The sequence below is a fragment of the Pelophylax lessonae genome, assembly GCF_965119305.1.
Source record: "Pelophylax lessonae genome assembly, chromosome: 3".
Lineage (NCBI taxonomy): Eukaryota > Metazoa > Chordata > Amphibia > Anura > Ranidae > Pelophylax > Pelophylax lessonae.
Genome location: NC_138770.1, coordinates 200,370,393 through 200,391,977, shown reverse-complemented (window position 1 = coordinate 200,391,977; position 21,585 = coordinate 200,370,393). Strand labels below are relative to the sequence as shown.

Genomic DNA, 21,585 nt, shown 5'->3' with positions numbered 1-21,585 from the left:
TGTTAGGATGGTATGGACTGGGTAATGTGTTAGGATCTATACTGGTGTGAACTGGGTAATGTGTTAGGATCTATACTTGTATGGACTTGGTAATGTGTTAGGATGATATGGACTGGGTAATGTGTTAGGATCTATACTGGTATGGACTGGGTAATGTGTTAGGATCTATACTGGTATGGACTGGGTAATGTGTTAGGATCTATACTGGTATGGACTGGGTAATGTGTTATGATCTATACTGGTATGGACTGGGTAATATGTTAGGATCTATACTGGTATGGACTGGGTAATGTGTTAGAATCTATACTGGTATGGACTGGGTAATGTGTTAGGAAGGAAAGGATGCCACATTGTTTTATGTAAATGAAAATTATCACCCTACGGAGGGCTGAATTCAAAGACAGGTGAATAAAGTGTGAAATGTGCTCAGGTGTGACCATACAAAAAATGGAATATGTAAATCTAAATAAAGTGTTAGGTGTAAATAAGTACAATAAAACCTAATTATACCAGATAGTATAAGTATAATCGTACTTATTTACACTTTGTACTTTATTTATATTTCCATATTCCATTTTTTGTACGGTCACACCTGAGCACATTTCACACTTTAGAATTGCAGGGAATTGTGATGAGAATTTTAAACTTTAGGCAGAAGTAGTGCAGTAGAATGGGAGAATTATTCCAACTCTGCTACATTGGCCTCAAGTTTTCAATTCCCTTTTCAATTTCCTGTAGTTCTCTCTTTATGAAGTAGACCCTATAATCTGATAAATAGGAGGAGATTAATTATGCGGAGTGGGCGGAGCTTCAGGGAAGTGGGTGTGGTAAGTAATTGATAGCTGTGCTGCAAAGTGTCCCTTGAAATTTTTTTCAAATGTTGGCAACTATGCTATTTTAATGCAACAATAATACTCAGAAAACCGTGGTTGTATGTGAATCTATACTTTGTTACCTCTTATGTCCTTCCATGAGTCTACGGGAGACCTGGGCCTTTGGCTGTCCCTATCCAGCACCTGAGGCCTCCTCTGTCAACGTGCCTCTCTGAGCCTGTCAGCTTCCTCACCAAGAAGGCCCAGAGAGGCACGCTGACAAATATCTGTAAGGAGAGCTGCAGGAACTGTAAGGAGAGAGCCTGAGAAGCTGGTTGGTACAGTGGGGAGGCTCAGTCCTGGTGGGGGAGAGTTGCCTAAGCCACTCTGCTACCCAGCTATGTTCTTCCTGTGTTAGCACCTGCATGCTGCAAACCCCAGGAGCCATGCACCTCTACCTTACTCTAGTTCAGGATCTGCAGAAATCACTGCTTTATCTCAGGCTCTCTCCTTCCAGTCACAGTGCTTTTCAGAGAACATCTGACAGGCAGTGAGGAGGTGTTATATCTTTCCTTGTAGGCAGGTGCAGTTTACCCTCCCCTCTGTAGGTGCTGCTGTGTTACTGGCTGCTGTACAGAGGGATAGTAGGATGAGAGGAACTTTGTTCCTCTAAAGCTTTCGTAGGTGTCTCCAGGGAAGCAGCGGTCTGATTGGATGCGGCAACACTGTATGACCTTAGCGGCCATCTTTCATGTGGGCAATGCTAATATAGCACTGCCCTACTGCAGTTAGCACGCATTTGCAAAGTGTATAGTGTAGGATCCACACTGAACAGGGACAGTGTAATCAGCCATAGGGAAGGGTCCCTGATAAGGAGGGACAGAATAGAGATATTCCTGCTGGCTAAACTATTGCTGGGACTCTAGAGCTGCAACACAGGTCCAGTCATTAGTTTGGTGCTGTTTATACTGATTCCTTGTTTAACAGCCACCCTACTACTCAGATGCTGCTCCAGTAGTATAAGCCTTGTTGTGTAACAACTGTTAGTGCTGGAATTACTCCATTTGTGCCCCTAACATTGCTGAGAGCCCTTGCCCCTGTGTTACCTGTGATAATGAGATTCTGACATTGCATTTCTTTGGGATTGTGAAACTAGCACCTTGCCGCTGTTCTCCAGGTGTGAATTGTTATTTCCACAGAACCAAATAATATTTGTGCCATTTTTCTGTGTGCCTTTCCTCCATCTTAGGGTACCAGTCATCTCTCCCTGCCTACATCCTCATTGCCTGATTTCACCCTCTAATGTCGCACTATTCCACTGTAATCAACGTGCTTTGCATGCGGTTACAGCATGTGCCTATTAAACTCAATAGGTGAGTTTGACAAGCGATGCTGTTTGTCAAATTCCACAGCCCAGATTAAAAATGCCATGGCTGTGGCACATGAACAGCCTCATCTGGCTGCTATTTTACAGTTCGTTTGGGTGACCAGGGGGTTGTAAATTCACGGTCCAGCCGCCCATTGTACCACCCCTCAACCACTTATTTAAAATATACCTATTTCATGAGTAGTTGTACCTAATTTTTTAGTGCGAGGTGTTCTCTATATGTTTACTTACTTACAGATCTTCCCAGGTCCATAATTATTTGTCCTTCCACAACAGTCCCAGTTTCTCATGTGGCCCCTTGGAAATATTATTTTCCCACCCCGGTCTACAGGTTATTGGATTGTCTGTTATGTTCAATTAAACATATTAAAGCTGAAATTTAATCTGTTGATATTTCGTCTTCCTGGTTCCTGTCCTCTCACTCCTTAAATAAAATGTTAACGAAATGTTTAACCAGTTCTGGACTGGAAAGGCTTTGCCCCCTTAATGACCAGGCCATTTTTTGCGATTCGGCACTGCGTTAATTTAACGGAAAATTGCTCGGTCTTGCAAACCGTACCCAAAAAAAAATGTATGTCCTTTTTTCCCCACAAATAGAGCTTTCTTTTGGTGGTATTTGATCACCTGTGGGATTTTTATTTGTTTGCGCTAAAAACAGAAATTGAGTGACAAATCTGAATTAAAAACAATTTTCATTCAAATTCTGCTATATAACATTCCCAAAAAAAAAATTAAAAATCTAAATTTTTCATCCTTTTAGGCCAATTTGTATTCTACTACATATTTTGGGTAAAAAAAAAAAAAAATTGCAATAATAATATTTTGATTGGTTTGCGCAAAAGTTATTGTGTCTACAAACTAGGGGAAAGATTTATGTCATATTTATTTATTTTGGTTATTTTCTTTACTAGTGATGGCGGCGATCTGCGATTTTTGTGGCAGACAGATTGGACCCCTAACTGACATTTTTGACACTTTTGAGGGGTCCAGTGACATTACTACAGTAATCAGTGCTAAAAATATGCACTGTTACTGTAACAATGACACTGGCAGGGAAGGGGTTAACACAGTGGTGATCAGAGGGTTAAGTGTGAGCCTAGGGGAGTGTTTTCTAACTGTATGGGGGATGGACTTGTGAAGTGACCATAGAGACCTGTGATCCTATATAGAAGGATCACAGGCGCTCTGTGATCATTTCAGAGAGAAGAACGGTCAGCTGTGTTTACAACAACTGACCATCCTTCTCTCTCAGCAGGGAGCGATCGTGGGTGCCTAAGAGAAATTGCGGCTGCTGACCCTGTGCATCGGCATCCCCGCTGCCTAGTGGGGGGTGGGAGCACGCTGCCAGTAGCATACGCTCGCCCCTCGGCACCCTGCACACGACTGACGTAGAGTAAAACTGTGGCGGGCGGTCGGGAAGTGGTTAAATAAGACCTTTCCAATTTAATTACATTCCTTATTTTAGACCCAGTGATGTCATTACTGTGTCTCTGTGCTTTTCTATGCAGTGAATGCCGATTATGGCTGGTAAGATGGTCCAGCACGGTGCTTCTACTTATCTTCTAAAAAACATCACAGCACTCCATCTCAGCACTCCTTACAAGAGCCCTGGACCCTGATGCAAGTTATGAGCGTCATGCAAAAAACAAAATATCTTGACAGATGGGTGTCAGCCTGAAGGAGTGAGCATTTCTAGACAGGCTGCATTTGCATGTGATGTTAATGAAGAAATCCAATAAATGAAAGGATTTTTTTTTCAATCAGCCACAAGTGAGGTGGATGGAGGAATCCTTCCCACCAACACATTGTATTCTGAAATTGGAACTGCTCTGCTGTCAGAAAACATTGACAAAAGTTCCTATTTGACCGACGTTGATCAAAAGATTGACTTCTATCAAACAGGGATGGCAATAGATGGAATGAAACGGCTGAACCAGCTGAATTTTGATCCATCTATGGCCATTTAAAGACTGGGGAGAAAAGAGCTAGATGATGCATTGAAACAATGTACACTTCAGAAATAGTAATACTACTAGTTATGCTTTTTTTTTACCTCTCCTTATATTTTTTTGAAAAGAGGAGATACATTCCATGAAGACATAAAAACAATTGCTATTTTTTATTCAATAAAGCTTTTGTAAAAGAAAAATAATTGCTCATTAAAATATTAAATAATGTACAGAGTATATATATTATGATCAATCAAACGGCTATGGGAACAGTTGCTGTTAAGAGATAATAGTTACATTTCGGTAACAAGTGGCTTGTATGCTAATAGCTGCCAGGATGGTGATAAGTGTGCAGGAAGTGAGAAATAACTTTTACAGAGCCCCTTCAAATTTGGAAAGAAGCCTACACATAACATGGCCTGCTGCAACAGCAGGATTAAGTCACTGACACTAACATTGATTGTCACATGCTAAATAGAAAGATTTATTTAGTAAAATGATTTATATGAAAGCCTGCTGCAAACCTATGAAGGGGTCTTGCATAATATTTAGGACAGTGCTCAGACTTAGACTTAAACCTCGTACACACGCAAAGAATTTCCGCCGACCGGTCATCCGTCTTTTGTCCAGAGTGGTGTTTGTTGGTTGGAATGTGCTCTAGACTGCACACAAATTTTCCCGCACGACAGAATTCTACTTCAGAAGTGATGTCATGTGTTGGATTGCTTTGTATGTGTTCTTTCATCTCTGAGCATGCCTAGTCTTGCTCATAAGATTTTTCCCCATCGAAATCTGTACTGAGACGAAAATCGGACGTGTTTTGACGGTCGACAAAAATTATATAGCCTGCACACCAGGATTTTTTCAGCCGAAAAGTCGGAGTCGGTTGTCGGAAGCATCATATTAACAAGTCAAAAATCGGCAGATCGGTCGTCGGACGAAATTTCCCGGCCAAATTTCTGCTCGTGTGTACGGGGCTTAAGACTCAGACTCAGATTTACACACCGCAGATCAGGTTGGTGAATTTCTCATTATTTTTCTATTTAGTTAATATTAAGAACACATTTAAGTTTACCTTATCAAAAACATTTTTTCTAGTTGTGTAATTTGGGGAAAGTCAAATGTAATGTTCGTTGTCTGCGTCTGAGGCCACTTTATTCTACTCTGTAGAATATTATATTTCTGAGGCTCCATTCACACCTAGGCAATTTGAATCAGGGGCAGAATTTCAATAATAACACATTCCGGGAGATCAGGAAATAATTTTTCGCTCCAAATTGCGGCAAAAGGTGGGACGTATTTGCGATGCTATTACTTCCTAATGGCACCCCAATAAATTGTGCTGCAATCAGGGCAAAACGCAACGTGCGATGCTGTCGTCCAAAAGAAGCTCCATGACAAAATATTGCACCACGATAGGGGTGCCATTAAGAAGTAATGACAACGCAAACACATCCCGCGTTCATTCACTAGGTTCCGCCACGATTCCAAATCTTGGCAAAATGTTGGACGTATTTGCGATGCTATTATAGTTTCATAGTTGGTTAGGTTAAAAAAAAAGACTGAAACGAGTCCACCTAGTTCAACCAAAAGAAAAAAATACATAAATAGAAAGCCTTCATACACAGAATTCTTTACACACAGCTGATCCAGAGGAAAACAAAAAAAAAAAAACCCTATAAAGCATGGTCTAGGGCACTTACCTGTCGAGGGATCAAGTGCTGTCCTCACCGAGCCAACTCTTTGGCTGTCTTCAGGTCTAGGCATCAACAGGTTTACTATAGAAAGCTGACTGTGACTGCTTGTGGTTTCACAGCCGGCTTCCCATTGCGTATTTGTGAGCCACACTGCACTTTGTGAATGGTCCCGCAGCTTTCTGGGACCTGTGACGCATCCCAGAAGGCTGCAGGGGAAGGAGGAAAGGGGCCGAACCTCTGCTCGGATCGCCATGGTGATCCCACCAGAAGTGGGAGCAGGAGGGGGGGGCAGAAAAGCAAAACTCCCCCTTTTGGGTGAAGATCTGCTTTAAATCTCCTTTCCTCCAGATGTAAAGAGTGCGCCATTGTCCACTGTAATGACCTGAAGGTGAATAACTATACATCAATACTATATGAACCCGTTACGTATTTAAACATAGTGATCATATCCTTCCTTAATCTCCTCCTCAAGAGAGATTAAATACATTTATTTTGTTAAATATATTGTTTACAATTTTAAGTAGGTAATATAATATAATAAGTAGTAACTGTGTCTGAGTTTGAGTTTATCCAAAAAATTGTTTCCATTTAGTGTACCATTTAATATATCTTTGTATCTTACCTTTTCTTAATTAAAATGACTGAAATAGGACATCTTTCGTGTTTTTATTTCTTTCAATGTACCCACTGAGAAATTTGTCCTTATTCTTTTCTTAGAGACACAAAAGGGAAATGAGGGGAAATCTTCCCAAAGGGGGAGGAAATGCCTTTGAATCTTAACAACTATCACCAAAACTGATGTCCTCTCTAGGAGGTTTCTTCTCCTCGACTCCCCTTTCAGCGACAACCCTAAATATTGAATTTCCTCTCGCGTCCTATCTTGATGGCAGTCAACAGCACAGGAAGCAAAGGGAAATCTTCCTAAAGGGGGCTACAGACAGTGGGTACAATTTCACAGCGGTTCTAATGTACTGTGAAAGCAGTAGGGTTTGATTGGAGGTTTGATAAGGATTGATTGGAGGAAAAATAATTCTCAGTGGTTGTTATAGGTTCTTGTACTGTTCATAGTGCCCTTCAACACCATGTGTAAGATTTATGCTGATTAGATGATAGGATCATATTTAACAGCTGGAGCAAGTGCAAATAATTGTTCACCATTACAGCTTATTAGGAGAGATGAGCTTGAGCGTCTTCCAAACGCAACTCAGAGATTGGTATTATATTGCAGTAAGAGGGAGGCTCAATACTACATCACTTCATACATAATCTAAAAAAGTGATCAGAAACATTTATCCAGCCTAGGGATGAGATGAGGATGATACTTGGAAGTATTTATAAATGTGCTTATATTCTAATGACCAGTTAGGAAATAAGATGCCACACCTTAGTAGAGATGAGCTTGGCCGTCCTCCAAAGTCATCTCGAAAACCTTAATTAATACTTCCATGCCTTTATCTCATCCTCAGGTAGCTTTTCAGGTTGGTTGAATGTTTCTATTCAAATTTCTACATTATGTACAAAGTGATGCAGTATTGAGCCTAACTGTATCTGCAGTGTGATAACCCCCTATGATACAGTGTATGACACAACTTGACTTGAACAAATCATCAATGTAGTATGTTTTTGTTTTCTCCTAAATGAAGCTGATTTCCCTTCCTGTGAAATGTGTTAACATTGGTTTTCCTGATGTTGCTGCATTGCAGGGGATGAGCTGGAGTACATGAGACCAGCTGTATACAGGAACATTGCCCGACAGCTGAACATCTCCCTGACTTCAGAGACCGTTCTGTCTGATGCTTTCCTGGCGGTTGCCTCAGAGATATTCACAGCAGGTATAAAAAGAGTAAAGTAATTGCACACAGTACAGGCAGATGTTCTATAGGTGAGCAGCATACAAATAACATAGAATCACACTTGTTATGTATATAAAAAAAAAATATTCAAAAACTGGCTACAAGCTATTAAAGCACACTTACTATTTTCTGGTTCAGTTTTTTTTATTTTTTTTTATTTTATTGAGAATCATAGGCAGGTTTACAATTATGCAGTATTGACTTATGCAGTATTGAAGGTACAGAAAGGTAGTTACAAATTTAGAAAAAGGTCCACAGTTTAACTTATCATATTGATAGCATTTCTGACAAGTATAAGTTATGAACATCCACTCTGGTAAGCACTGCTACAAACCTTTCCTTCCCAATCTGCAGTTTGATAGGTGATGGCTGCAAGAGCTTGTCCTCGCTCTGTTGTGCCACAATGTCTGTGTAGAAATGGCCACATGCTGTCACCCCTTAGAAAAAGCATGATATAAGGACACTGGTGTGTGTGTACATGTGAATCAAATTACCAGGGGTATAGCTCAGAATAGGGGGGTAAGGAATGAGCATGGTGTAAGTAGAGGTTGGTGTGAGTGAAAATCCTGGGGGTTTAGAGCAGTGGATAAACCACCATGGTGTTCTGTGGTTAATGACACGTGTTGGATCGTAAAAGGGAATACACCCTATAATGCCTAGTTTCCACTGAGCGGTATGGTACGGTATGGTTCAGTTCGGTACGGTACGCAATTTTTGCCATTTCCATTGACAAAAGTTGTGAATGGTACCCTAATTCCGAACCGTACCACTTTTTTGGGACCCTTTCGTTGGGATACCAAGCACATTAGTAACGTACTAACAGGGTGGAGCTACGTATACTGTTGAGGTACTGTTTTTGCTGAGGTACTGTTGGTGGTGGAAACGCAAGCCTGATCAAGGTGTACCGTTCCAAAACCATACTGAACTGTACCGAACCGTACTGCTCAGTGGAAACGAGGCATTAGTCTCATGCTCAGTACATTTAGGGGATCACTCTGTGCCATGATGTGATGTCATTGCGGAACGGCCACACATGTGGCCAAACAGAGCAAAGGAATATTGGGATAAGATGGAAGGGCCCCTGACCAGTGGAAACACTTGACAGAACATCACTGGCAGGCATCATTTGACAGGTAAGTCGGCCATAATGTGCTAACGTGCGGTGTATACTAGCATAATATGGCATAAAGCTCCTGGGGCCCATTCTGCTTAAAGGTCCAAGAAGAAAAGAGTCAAGGCCAGGTGGTAGGTATTTGTCTGTCCAGGATTGCCATATTTTAGTGCACTTGGGAAACAGTGACCCTGTTTTTGGTTGTCGTAAGAGTCTAGGAATCTTCCAGGCCTTGGCTACAGTTTATTTTTACATTCCTATAAACATGGACTGCTCAGTGAAGCAGACGAATGTTGGCAAAACCAACTTGGGTGCAAAGCCACAAAATTTACTCCAGTGCTTGTTCCCTTTTAGGCCCAATTCAGACATCACCCTTTTGGATTTCTTCAGCTGCCTGTGTTGCCAATGCTTTGTCTTCATAGGTCACCTTCAGTTCACAGTATGTATGGTGGTATAGTTTATTATTAGAAGGCTTAAAGCCCAGTTGAAGTCTCACACTTTTTTATTTTTTAAGTCCTGACCCCCATTATGTTTTAATTTGTAACTGGTTGATTTTTATTGTTTGGAAATACCTTAAAAGTTGTCCTCACACTGCAGTGCTCTGTGCTGACACAGCTGAGTAACAGCCACACCCCTTCAAAAGTTTCCCCACAAAGACTTGTATTGCAGAGAATTAGAGGGGCTGTGACAGTGTAAAGCTGGCCACACACTATACAACCTTTAGATTTACCTTCAACTATGTAGTACAAGGGCCTGCCTGATTGCATACACATTGAAAGTGTTTAGATTTGACCTCATATTATATGGTTTTGGTAAATCTAAAGGAAAAAATCTAAAGACAATTGTAAAGTGTGTATCCAGCTTTACTCTGGTGTCTTTTGCACTGCACAGTCATATTTAGACACCGTGCACAATTGCTATACGAGAAAAATGGAGATAAGACTGTAAGAATGGAGGCTGTTAGCACGATATCTATCTGACTTCATATGTGTGTGTGACTTGATTTGTTTTGGCTTTAAAAAGAATCTGTCATCCACAGAAAACAGCTTGTACATGTAGCAGTTCACTAATCAGAAAAAGAGACATTTTTTTAAAAAACAGGTTTCTGTTTAATCAGGAACAATGTTATGGGAACCTGACCATGTGATTTGATTCATGTCATTTCACATAATTGGTACAAGACTAGTAAACATAATTGCCTCTTAAATTCCATTATCAGTGAATGTAATCTGCAGTACAAGCACAGCGGCAAGCTAAATAGTCCTTGCTTATGACATTCAGGGAACATATTATGTAAAGAAATGTTAGTCCCCTTAGCAACTAAGGTAACTGTGCCCCAGTAGGAGTCCACTGGGTGTGTAGAAAGCACACACACATTAAGTGATATCTGCAGAGGCACACTGGGCATTTTCCTTCTTGTCCCCAAAGGGGTATGCATTTGCTAGTCTACATAATGGCTTCTGTCATTCAATGGCATAATATACTGAGCACCAGATTTTGCACACTCCAGTATTGGTAAATCAACCCCATTGTCTGTTAGGCATAGCGAAAACACAAGCAAAAAAGGGCTTTTCTGCCTTGTCAAAAATTGTGCTTGGTTCAGTGCCAAAATTTGGTACATGAGCTTCTTTGGTGCAGGAGGCCCATTCAAATGAATGGTGCCACTCTAAAAACTCACACAAACGCAATGCGGAAGTGTCACTCAGAATTGAACAGGGCCTTAATCTGCAAATGTTGAACTTGGTTGAACAAGATAGACTTGTGTCTTTTTTTAACCCGACGAACTATGTAACTATGTAGCTTAGACTACAGAAAAGAATACTCTACTACTTTTTAAATCTTTATTTTTTATTGGCTAAGCACATGTTACACTCTGTATTGGTTCATAAATACAGTTTATCCACACCTTTCAGCATTTTATAGTATAAAACGAGGTAATTGTAAACCCTGCCCATGTCTGTGAAACAATATCCAGTTAAAGCGGAGTTCCGGCCTCGGAAACGTTTTTTCAATAAAAATACCCCTGGGACAGTCAGGGCTAGTACATTTCATAATGGATAGCCTCTGTACTGTCCCAGGTCGCACTTACCTTTTAGAAGAAATACTTACCTTGAAAATTTCTTGTCCAGCGCTGCCATCTCAGGTGTGGGCAGCTGAAGCCAGGGCGTGCTCTTCCGTGTCCTCTTCCGTGTCCTCTTCGTCCCAGAATGCCCTGCACCGGTCCCGCTCATCCTGGCATGCCCAGAAGCTGTTTAGCAGGGAATGACGTGCCTGCACCGGAACGACGAGCGGGGCCAGTGCAGGCGCATTGACTCCTGGGAGCGATGACGTTCAGCTCCCAGGAGTCAACGCAAGCAGGAAGTGACGGCGCAGGCCGCGGCCGCAGAGGGAGGAAGTAGAAGGAAGGTAAGTATATTTTCTTCAAAAACAAGGTAAGTAAAGAAAAAAAAATCGGGAGTATCCATTTGTTTTTTAGGGGATTTAAAGCAAGCGGATTGGCCCAAAGTTGTTTTTGAGGCCGGAACTCCACTTTAAGTCCACACCCTAGAACAGTGATGGCGAACCTTGGCACCCCAGATTTTTTGGAACTACATTTCCCATGATGCTCATGCACTCTGCAGTGTAGTTGAGCATCATGGGAAATGCAGTTCCAAAACATCTGGGGTGCCAAGGTTTACCATCACTGGCCTAGAAGGATCCAATAATCAAGATTATCCCATCAAAATATGAAAGACTGGTACATAAGTATAAATGACACACCTGGCCAAATTAATCAAATCACATAACATATATGTAAAGAACATATCTTATGCTTTTAGACCAAATACCCTCTGGTATTTATATGACTAGGTTAGAAAAATGTATGTTCAGTTTATGTTTTTAGCAGAGACCACCAAAACTACATATCCAGTAAGATGGACATTTCTAGTTCTTCCTGTCAACCTAAATAAAAAGTTTAGTGAACCAAGTTTCTCTGTGATATGCCTGCTTTCATCATTACTCTACACTGCTAGGAAGTAAAGAGAATTCTCCCCAATGGGACACAGACAGAAAAAAAAAAACATACAGAGGTTTCAACTATTCTCTTCTCTTTACAGAACCAAAACCATTTCAGCTTTAGATTTACTTAAATTATATTTGAAGTGTATGCAAACCTTAACAGTGAACATATATTATTTGTTCCCTTTTGGTCTGTTAATAAATATAATACTGGAAGAATTTTGTTATATTTGTTTAATAAGTGCAAACATGCATATTGATCTTGCCAGATACTACAAAAAACAAAAGGACAAGGTGCCCAAAACGCGTCAGCTCTGCGCCTCTTTGATGTTTAAGACATTTGTTGTCCATACTGCATGGCATTGTGTGGTCTGATGATTATTTCTGTTGCAGTTTTGTGATTATTCATTTTTTTTTGCTTTTACATTGAATAAATGTTTTTTGCGGTAATGCACTAGGTGGGTGCGCCTGCTCGTCCTTTTGTTTTTTGTAGCATTTATTGGATTACCCCCATCTGAGGAAATGCTGCATCTGCCTAGTATCCAGAATTATTATTATTGTCTTTCCTGCTTTCCACTACAGAGGACCTCATAGCGCTGGAAGCATTTTCTAGCTTCAATACTTAAGGAACTAACATGGAATAAGCATGTAGATCAGGCAAATTCTGATATGCATAGTTGCTCTGAGTCAGTAACTAGAAAAGTTCTGAAGCCATTAGATCACTATGACTGTCAGGAGACTGGCATTTTTAAAATATACTCCCAACTTCCGAACTGCAGGTTTCCTTTAAAGTAGAAATCCAAGATAACCCTAACTAATCTTATAAAATACTCCCTCTTCTCCCCTAAGTGCCGGTTCACAGATATGTGATGCGGGAACCCTGTGAATCCACTGCGGGTTCCCGCATCGCACTCAACTCACAGACAGTTCACACTGCCATATGCGAATTGCTGGGGGCTGTCAATACAATGTTAACGGCACCTCCAGAGTTCGCATATCGCACTGTCAGTTTGGACATTAATCAGATCTCATAGGTGTGAACACCCATGCGATTCGATTCTGGTGCGGACCAAAAAAAGGGTCCTGTGCGACTTTGGTCCGAATGTGATGCGAATTCAGCCATACAATGTATATGGCTGAATTTGCAATGCACAGACATTGCATGTGATTTGCAGAGCAGTGCGCTGAGAATCACATGCGATGTCTGACATTACATATGTGTGAACCAGGACTAACACCTATGGTTACTAACCTGTTTGAAAAGATGCATGTACTTCTCTGTTTTCATGCCGTTCCGGTACGGTCATGTGATCCGGCTCCCCTGTGTCAGCCAGTGCTGCTGCAGGGAGAAGGATAGAACACTGACAATGCATGGGGTATTGTCAGCCTATGGGTGATGTCACTGTCCAGGCTTTACCATCCATTGTTAAACACTCTCTCCTCTCCCTTGTAGCCAGCCGCTGGCAGACACATGAGTGATAGCCTGACTGGAATGGAGTGGCATGAAAAAAAGTATACGCATCTGTTTTACACAGGTTAGTAGGCATAGGTGTTAGGAGGAGGGAGGGAGTATTTTTAAGATTAGTTCGGGTCACCCAGAATTCAAATTTAAAGCTGTAGCGTTTGTACTGATTTTATTAAGTGCTTCTCTTCTACTTCTACAGGTATTACATGGGGGAAAGTGGTCTCACTATACGCAGTAGCAGCAGGCCTTGCAATGGACTGTGTGAAACACTCTCAGCCTGCCCTTGTTCTAACCATTGTAGACTGTGTGGGAGAGTTTATACGAACAACCCTGGTCACATGGCTGAAGAGGAGAGGAGGATGGGTAAATTATTTTTATGTTTTAAGTTTTTAAAACAGAATCTTTCACAAAGCAAAAGCTGTTTAAGCTCTTGAATGAAGGAAGCTAAAGTAAAGTGTATTTTTACAAAGAGTTTTCACAGCTGCTGCCTATGGAATGCTAAAGAGCAGTGGGGGAGAAACAGGCACTCACATCAGCCTCCATAAGCAGGTACTTATGGGAGGAATGGAATGATTTATTTAACTAGGTACAATGATGGCGAACCTTGGCACCCCAGATGTTTTGGAATTACATTTCCTATGATGCTCAACTACACTGTAGCGTGCATGAGCATCATGAGAAATGTAGTTCCAAAACATCTGGGGTGCCTAGGTTCTTTATCACTGGACTAGGGTATTGTGGAGATAATAAACACAAAAATCACCCCACATTTTACCCCCTCCTTTTTTTTTTTTTTTAAAGAAAACACCACACTCACTGTGTGGACTTAAATGGCCACAACAGACTTTCATTCATGTCTTTAATCTTCTATACTGTACAATGTGAAAAACACTACACATCACTAAAACGAATACAAGCTCTAAATCAAGAGACTTCTCTTGATCATAACAGCAGACACAAGTCAAACTTTTAAAATAAAAACATAGTACGTGGGGGGGGGGGGGGTACATCTCCAACCCCATCGCAAACCTAAATAATTAGATTGCCTTCAAAGACCCCATGCCCCTGCCAGCTACCGTGACATAAATACAATTATTCTTAAGGGAATTACCAGAATGTTAACATTTAAAATGAGAGTGTAGGAAGGTTCGACTGATACCAAGTGATCTGATCTGACTGCCTACTGGAATCTCCTACAAACCCAGGACCCCCCTTTTCTGAAATTGTTTACCAATCATGAAAGTGTCGGCCTCCATTTACCCATTTCAGGTTCCTAATTTTACTTCACCCTTAAATTCACCCCCTAATTGCAGTCTTGTAGGTTTTACAATTAAAGCCTAATTCCAGACACAAAAACATAAATTTAAATATATTACTCAAAAGTCACAAATTATATAAATCTACTTTGTTTGCCCAAATGCCTTTACAAACCCAGTTATTACCTTAAAAAAGTAGCAGTGAACCATCACTGTGCTGCATATAACTTGTACAAACAGTAGAGGTGTGGGAAGGACCCAGCAGACCCATCCACTACAGACAAGACCAGTCTCCCTGCACAAGGAAAGAGAGCATCAGTGACCGGTCTTTAATACACAGAGCACAGAGGCAAAGTTTCACACGGGATTACTGTAGAGATCTGAAAGAAACACTGTACACAAAGCACCCCACAAGTGAAGTAAGGGTGCAGGATTTTGGCTGTAAGCCTACTGCTTAGTTTCAGGCCTCACTTGACCAATATCTTGTTGATCCTTGGCTGTTTTATCATGAAAGACACCAAAGATGTCATATAGTGAAAAATAAGTAATCCACTGTCTAGGGTGATGTTTCAAGTGGCTTGCAGATTCGGCTCAGTCTGGGGCCAAAAGCGTTGCCCACTTTTGGAGGGCACTTACATTATATTCAGTTATGCTGAGGCTAAATAAGTCACAGATGCTGAGCTGTATTTCTTATCCCTATACAGTGAAGCTTTTTATTCATTTTCTATATCACAATATATCTCTTTTTATATTCCTCGGGGAGTTGTCATATACCTACCTGTATCTATACCAAACTGCTTCTTTTCCTTTATAGTTCTACTTCATTTCAAGTCATGTTTGTTCACTATAAGTCGTCCTCAAGTATGCCTTTGTTCATTTAATAATTTCTTTTTTCTTTTAATTATTTGTATTATTATTATTATTATTATGCAAACCACAAGGATAACTAGCTGCTCTCAGCAACCTGTTCTGTATCCTGACTGTATAGCTGTCTTTTTATTGCATTTCTTAAGACTTAAGCTTATGGAAAACAGCATCAGACCATATTTTAATAATGAACTCAGACTCCAGATATCTCTTAAGCCGGATTAAAGGGAATATGACGCAGTTTAAATACCAGGAATTCACTAGTAAAACAATTCCAGTCTCTGGTTTTCTTTCTTGATAATGTTAGGATTACTTGGCTTTTATTACTAGAGTAAGGTCATTTTGGGATCAGCGTTGAGGATAGCCAAAATAACGTTTCTTACAGTGTATAACAATTAGTTCCCTGTTGGACCAATTTTTATATCTACTTTGCTAATTTCTTAGTATGTTGCACAACAGTGAATAAAAAATTTAATTTACTTACATGCATTAGCATTAAAGCGGCCAATCAAATGTAAAACAGTTCCATAATACTTTCCTACATAATACATCTCTACAGTTATATTTACAATCTGGTTTCATCTACTGTATATGTTAGCAGACTGGAAAGTACTTCAAATGGTCACATGCAACCACAATATAAGTGAATAATTTAAATCAGACTTGTGCTGAGAGAATTACACAAGTTTTAGTGTCTGGCTGATCCCTCCTTCAAAAAATTCTGCTTTCCAAGCAATCATACTGATTTTCTGGCTTCAAAAGTTTCTAAATCGCTGAAAAGGAACATTAATGTAGATTATGAGATCTGTCTCCACTAACTAATGTGTGGTGTTTTCTTATATAATAAATTAATTTATTCGAATTCGGAAAATGTTTTAGGTAAGTTAAATATGAAATATTGCTTCCATGCAGAGTTCTGGTAGGGTACTGAGGTAAAGAGGAGTTAACCCTGGGTATTTTTTATGTGTATGCATGCTAAGTAATGTGTAAATGTAACACTTAGGTCCCATTTAGACTTTCGGTTGAGGAGTGCTAAAAAACGCACAGTTGAGCGGCATTCTTAGCGCCCCCCAACCGTTACAGAGACAGTGGATGTGGGTGTTAACATAAACACAAAATGTATTCCAGGTCTCCTTTGGGGGGGGGGGGGGAAGCGGGAACAGGGAGACACTGGAAGGTGGCCATTTTTGAATGTGCCCACCAAAAGTCATACAATATATATCATAGCTGAAAGCAATGTATTTTTATTGTTACATACAAAATTTAAAATAGCAAGACATATATTTGACATAGAAGTATATAGAAGTATATCATGTTGTACATGTCACCATTCAGTACAGAATGCTAAGTACTGGGTAACCCCATAAAGGTTTGGATCGACACATTTCACCTGAAGTACGAGCTTTTTCAGGATCCGGTTTTCAAAATATATATAATAAACCTTATAATAAGTGAATAATATAGAAAAAACATCAGTTTCCAGTGTATTTACTTATATAAATATTTTAATTATTTTAATTATAATACACCAAAGATGAGGGAGAATGAAAGAGACAGGTGATCCTGAGAGAAGAGAAAAAAAAAGGGGGGGAGGGAAGATGTGGGAGACCGTACTGAGTCAGCATATTGGGGGGACAGAAGGCTGAAGGAAAAGTGAAGGGACCATGTGCCTTAATGATAGGACTTACCCTTAAAACATCATCCACGAAAAAATGTATACAGTAAGATGTAATGTCAGCATCTATCCTGGCGGATATGGGAGCTTCTGGTCTAAGATCAAACATCAATCTATAGTATTGGATCTGAATGTTGAGATTGTGGGTGAGGTAGCCATCAAACAAGTAGATATCAAGGTCAAAAAAGTGCACACCACAGGGATATAATGAATGAAATCTCACAAACAGTCCATAAGGGAGCATGCAGAATCAAACATATAGACCAAAGATATTTGTCTGTAGTGATACACATCAACCATATTCCAGAGGTACAATGGATCACCCTTATCCCAGGTCAAACAGAAGCAATGCCACGGGGGTGTTTACATGCTGTGGTTGCGATGCTTTGCTTTGTGCCTACAGCAAAAATGATCACACCTGTCACTTTCAACAGACAGGGAGAACACTGAAGGTGACCCATTTAAGTGAGTGGGGAAGCGCCGCTGTGACGAGACCGACACACACACTGTGCTTGCGTTCTTCTGTCAGTATACCACTTCCTTCAGTCTTGAACATAGATATCAGATATTCTAGCCACCCTTCATACAAGTCTAGCTGACAACTTAGCTTGTATAGGATCTGGAACATTTATTGAACAAGAATACAGGCTTTTTTATACACTTCAGAAGTATGTCAGTGATCACCAAAATATTTACCCAAAACATCACACAATGGTTTGCATAATGAAGTACAGTTGACACAAGGCTAATCCCATCATAGAGGATCCTCCAAGAGTTAATCAAATTATCCACCAGACAGAAACAGTATGAATGAATGGGAATCCACATCTAGACAATGCTTTGATTAAGCAGGATCTCACTCCAGGTCAGAACTCTCGGCATTGAGCTCCCAAACCTCAATACACATTATTATAAGTGTAAACACATCCCCACAGTAGACAATAGGTCAGTTAATTAACAATCAACAATGGGACAGACATGCTTAGCAAAAAACACATAACACCTCAATACACAGACAATAGCAGGAGACCACTAAGAACAGACTGTCTGTCTCCTATATTGAAAAACATGGAACAGAGGCCAATGTGACCTGCTCTTTCAATGAACATGTTCAGAATGAAACAAACCAGGAATAGTCTTCATATATTTCTTGAGAGATATTGTTGATAAATATAACTGTCCCATTTTAAGTAATCCAAACCATATTCTCAGTGTCCATCAAGTAGTTGTCCATTATTTTCTCAGTCACCCTGTGCCCCTAATAGACACAGGGTGACTTACACATAAGAGGGGCCTAGCGAGCTGAGACAGGGATTTCCTAACCTCTCTAAGGTAAGCTGTGTTCCACGGGCCCCCCAACCAAAGTGACTCCCGTCACAGTCGCAAATGCCCTTCAACCACAGAACATTGGCGCAGCAATTACTTCGTTGAAACACCTCTGAAATTCAATCCAAATGCAGATCACTTTTCAGAGGTGCAGGGTCTAAATTTAGCCTTACAGATCTTTTTTTTCAAATATTAAATAATTCTTCTGCCCTCTAACTTTTATCACCAGCGTGAACTACCAGTATTAAAATGAACTTTTCATCCAAAAATATATAAACAAAAAAGAGTGCATAAATCCCTTCACTCTCCCGTTCTCCTATACCAAATCTATGATATAAAATAACATGCAACAATCTGTGTATATGTATGAAATACAAAATGACAAAAAAATTGCAGCAGCGATCATGAAAATATATACAGTATCAACATGATCATATCAGCATCACAGTGCACAATCCCTTGCAATGTCTAATAAGTGCCACACCAAAAATAGGTGTCCTGGTGACATTTTTATTTTCAAGTGCTCCAAAGTATCACTTTTAAAGTGATTGTAAACCCTCACCTTGTAAAACAACTTATTCAGTTTAAAAAAGAAATGAAAGGCAAAACATTTGTGTATAGATATAAAAAAAATATAAATACCTTTTTTTTCCTCTTTTTTATAAGTGATCACATTCCCTCTGTTTTTAGCTGTATAAGAGCTAGGGAAGAAGAGACAGCAATACACTGGTCTTCCCAATGAAAGGCTGTGCGGGGGGGGGGGGGGGGGTTGTCAGGACACATCTGATCATTGGAGGGGAGCAGGCTGAGTTCCCAGCAGCTAGAGAACTGACCACGGTGTGTTCTCCTACATAGTGTGATTCATTTTTAATAAGAAACAGGGGAACTAACAGGAACACCAGGGATTTCACACAAAGGAAGCAATACAAAGAGAACATGATACATTTTCTTACAAGTACATGGTACAGCAGCCACATATCAGGAATATGAAATGCTGGGTTTACATATTCTTTAGGTTTTCAATGTAAATACCGGCACCTGTACAGTTCTTACCTGCGTTCACACACGTCTGACAAAGATTAGAACAGATTTCATCTTTTAACTTGCTACAAAAGTTAAGCCTCTTACTCACAATAAGTTTTTTTCATTCAACCCAGCGGGGTGAATATAAAAAAAAAAACCTGTCAGCTCTGGTCTGAGCCACTGTACTAACTATGCGAAGTTAGTATAGTGATCTCCCCTACTGAGCTGTTGTTTTATGACGGGGGGTGGGGGGCCCTCTGTCAGAACAATCTGATCAGCGATCTCTGCCATTGGTTGACAGCGCTGATCGGGAGTCGGTCGGCTGCTTCTGTCGGACGGGGTGGCATACACATGGGCCGAATGTCAATGTAACTGTTTCTGTATATTGTGGTATGTCAGGAATTTATTTAGGTAGCTCATGTCTGCATAGTGTATATACATTTTTTTTTATTTGAATATATAGGTAACCTTTAAGTCTGCTTGCTGGCAGGATTATGTCTAAATGCTTTTTTTTTCTTTGCTTTACAGACAGATGTAACAAAGTGTGTTATCACTTCTGAATCCAGCCTGCGGTCACACTGGTTGGTCTCCAGTGCCTACAACTTAGGACACTTCTTAAAGGCAGTGATATTCTTTTTGCTTCGAGAACGATAACCTTCTGTGGCAGGCTGCGTGTCCATTAAAAGTCACCAGGCAGACATTGCTTTTCTTCATTTCCTGTGGCTGGGTCCAAACTGTTCTTCAGTGAACTCTCAATGGAACATCTGTGACAACATGAACTAGACTTGGCCCAGATTGTGCTTTGTAAAAGCAAGATCAACCCATGCTGCGCTATTTCCCTCGTCTCCAGCACATCAGAGACGTTCCAGCAGTCAGGCTGAGTGTACAGCTTCCTCTCATTCAGCTGGGACCTTTTATAAACTCACCAGACTGTACTGTAGTTACACCAGAGTTTATTATATATTTCTAGACTGTTAGATGAACAGAGCCAGTATTACAGAAGATACATACGGGGAAACTTCTGCTGTTACATATTTTCATATAGGTGTGCTTTAATATGTTACCTCTCAACTTGCAATGGCCTAGAAGAAAATGCCAGCTAAAAGCAGACCCGTCATTGTTACATGACAAGTATGGGTATAATCAGTTTGGTTAGAAAGTAGTTCACCAAGTTCAAACTCTTAAATGCTTACCAGCTCCATCTGTTTTATTACAGAGGAAGGCACAAAAAAAAAAAACTAATTGGAAAAAAAGCTCCTCTCGAGTATACAAAGTAGTAAGATCAATAATTACCACATTATCCTCAGTAATTATAACTGTGCATACAATAAAACAATAATTATCCACTTCATTTTGAAGTTCAGTTTTTGATTTTTGCCATTTCTACCTCATATAGCAGATCATTCCATAGCTTAGCATAAAGAATTGGCTTCTACACTGATAACAATATCCTTTGCCCTTCATACAGAACCAGCGTGCTTATATTGTTTGTATAGCCCTTAGACATAGTTATGCACATTGATCTGATGAAATCATAAAAATGTTGTATTTCAAATAAAACAAGCCCAGTTTTTCTAATGTTCCACTATACATTAAAGGACATGCTGTTATTTTTTTGCAATTTAGAAACGTTGTGAGGAAGTGGAACTTTTACATCTACTATACTAGGAAGAATTAAATAATTTTAATGAAATAGAGTTTGATACCCCTGGTCTATAGGATCTTCACTTTGTGGCCTCCTTTCTGAATGACTGTGCAACAAACTTTACAGGATAAGGGGAGTAAGAATGCCATATCATTGGGGGTTGGTGGGGGGACCAATGTCCCAGCATCAATGAGAGAAAGGATTTTCCTGGTGTCTGTGGTCAGTAGGTGGAAGGAAAACATAGTGTCACGGGGATGGGAGGCTGGGGGAGAATGTCCAAGAATCATTGGGGTAAATAAGGCTGGTCAGTGGGTGGGAAAATGCTCTGAAATCGTTGTCAGTGGGAGAAAAAGACAAACACTCTGGCATTGGTGTCAGTGGGAAGAAAAAAAAAAACCCGGTGTCATTGTCAGTTGACATGGGAAAAATATGCCCTGGGAGTGTCTGGTGGGGAAATACCTTTGTGTCAGTTGGAGGGAAAAAAATGCTCTGGAGAAAAAAAAATGACCCTGGTGTTGG

General features: G+C 40.3%; 1 protein-coding gene across 1 annotated transcript in view; it reads left to right on the top strand.

The window, feature by feature from the left end:
- BOK (BCL2 family apoptosis regulator BOK) overlaps positions 1–20,916 on the top strand; it is a 39,701-nt gene extending 18,785 nt beyond the window's left edge. Inside the window, exons 3-5 of the mRNA XM_082249327.1 lie at positions 7,549–7,677; positions 13,474–13,637; positions 19,950–20,916. Of these exons, the coding sequence (XP_082105453.1) occupies positions 7,549–7,677; positions 13,474–13,637; positions 19,950–20,075 (419 nt within the window). The 3' untranslated portion in view covers positions 20,076–20,916. The remainder of the gene's footprint in view (positions 1–7,548; positions 7,678–13,473; positions 13,638–19,949) is intronic.
- Positions 20,917–21,585: the final 669 nt, after the last annotated feature.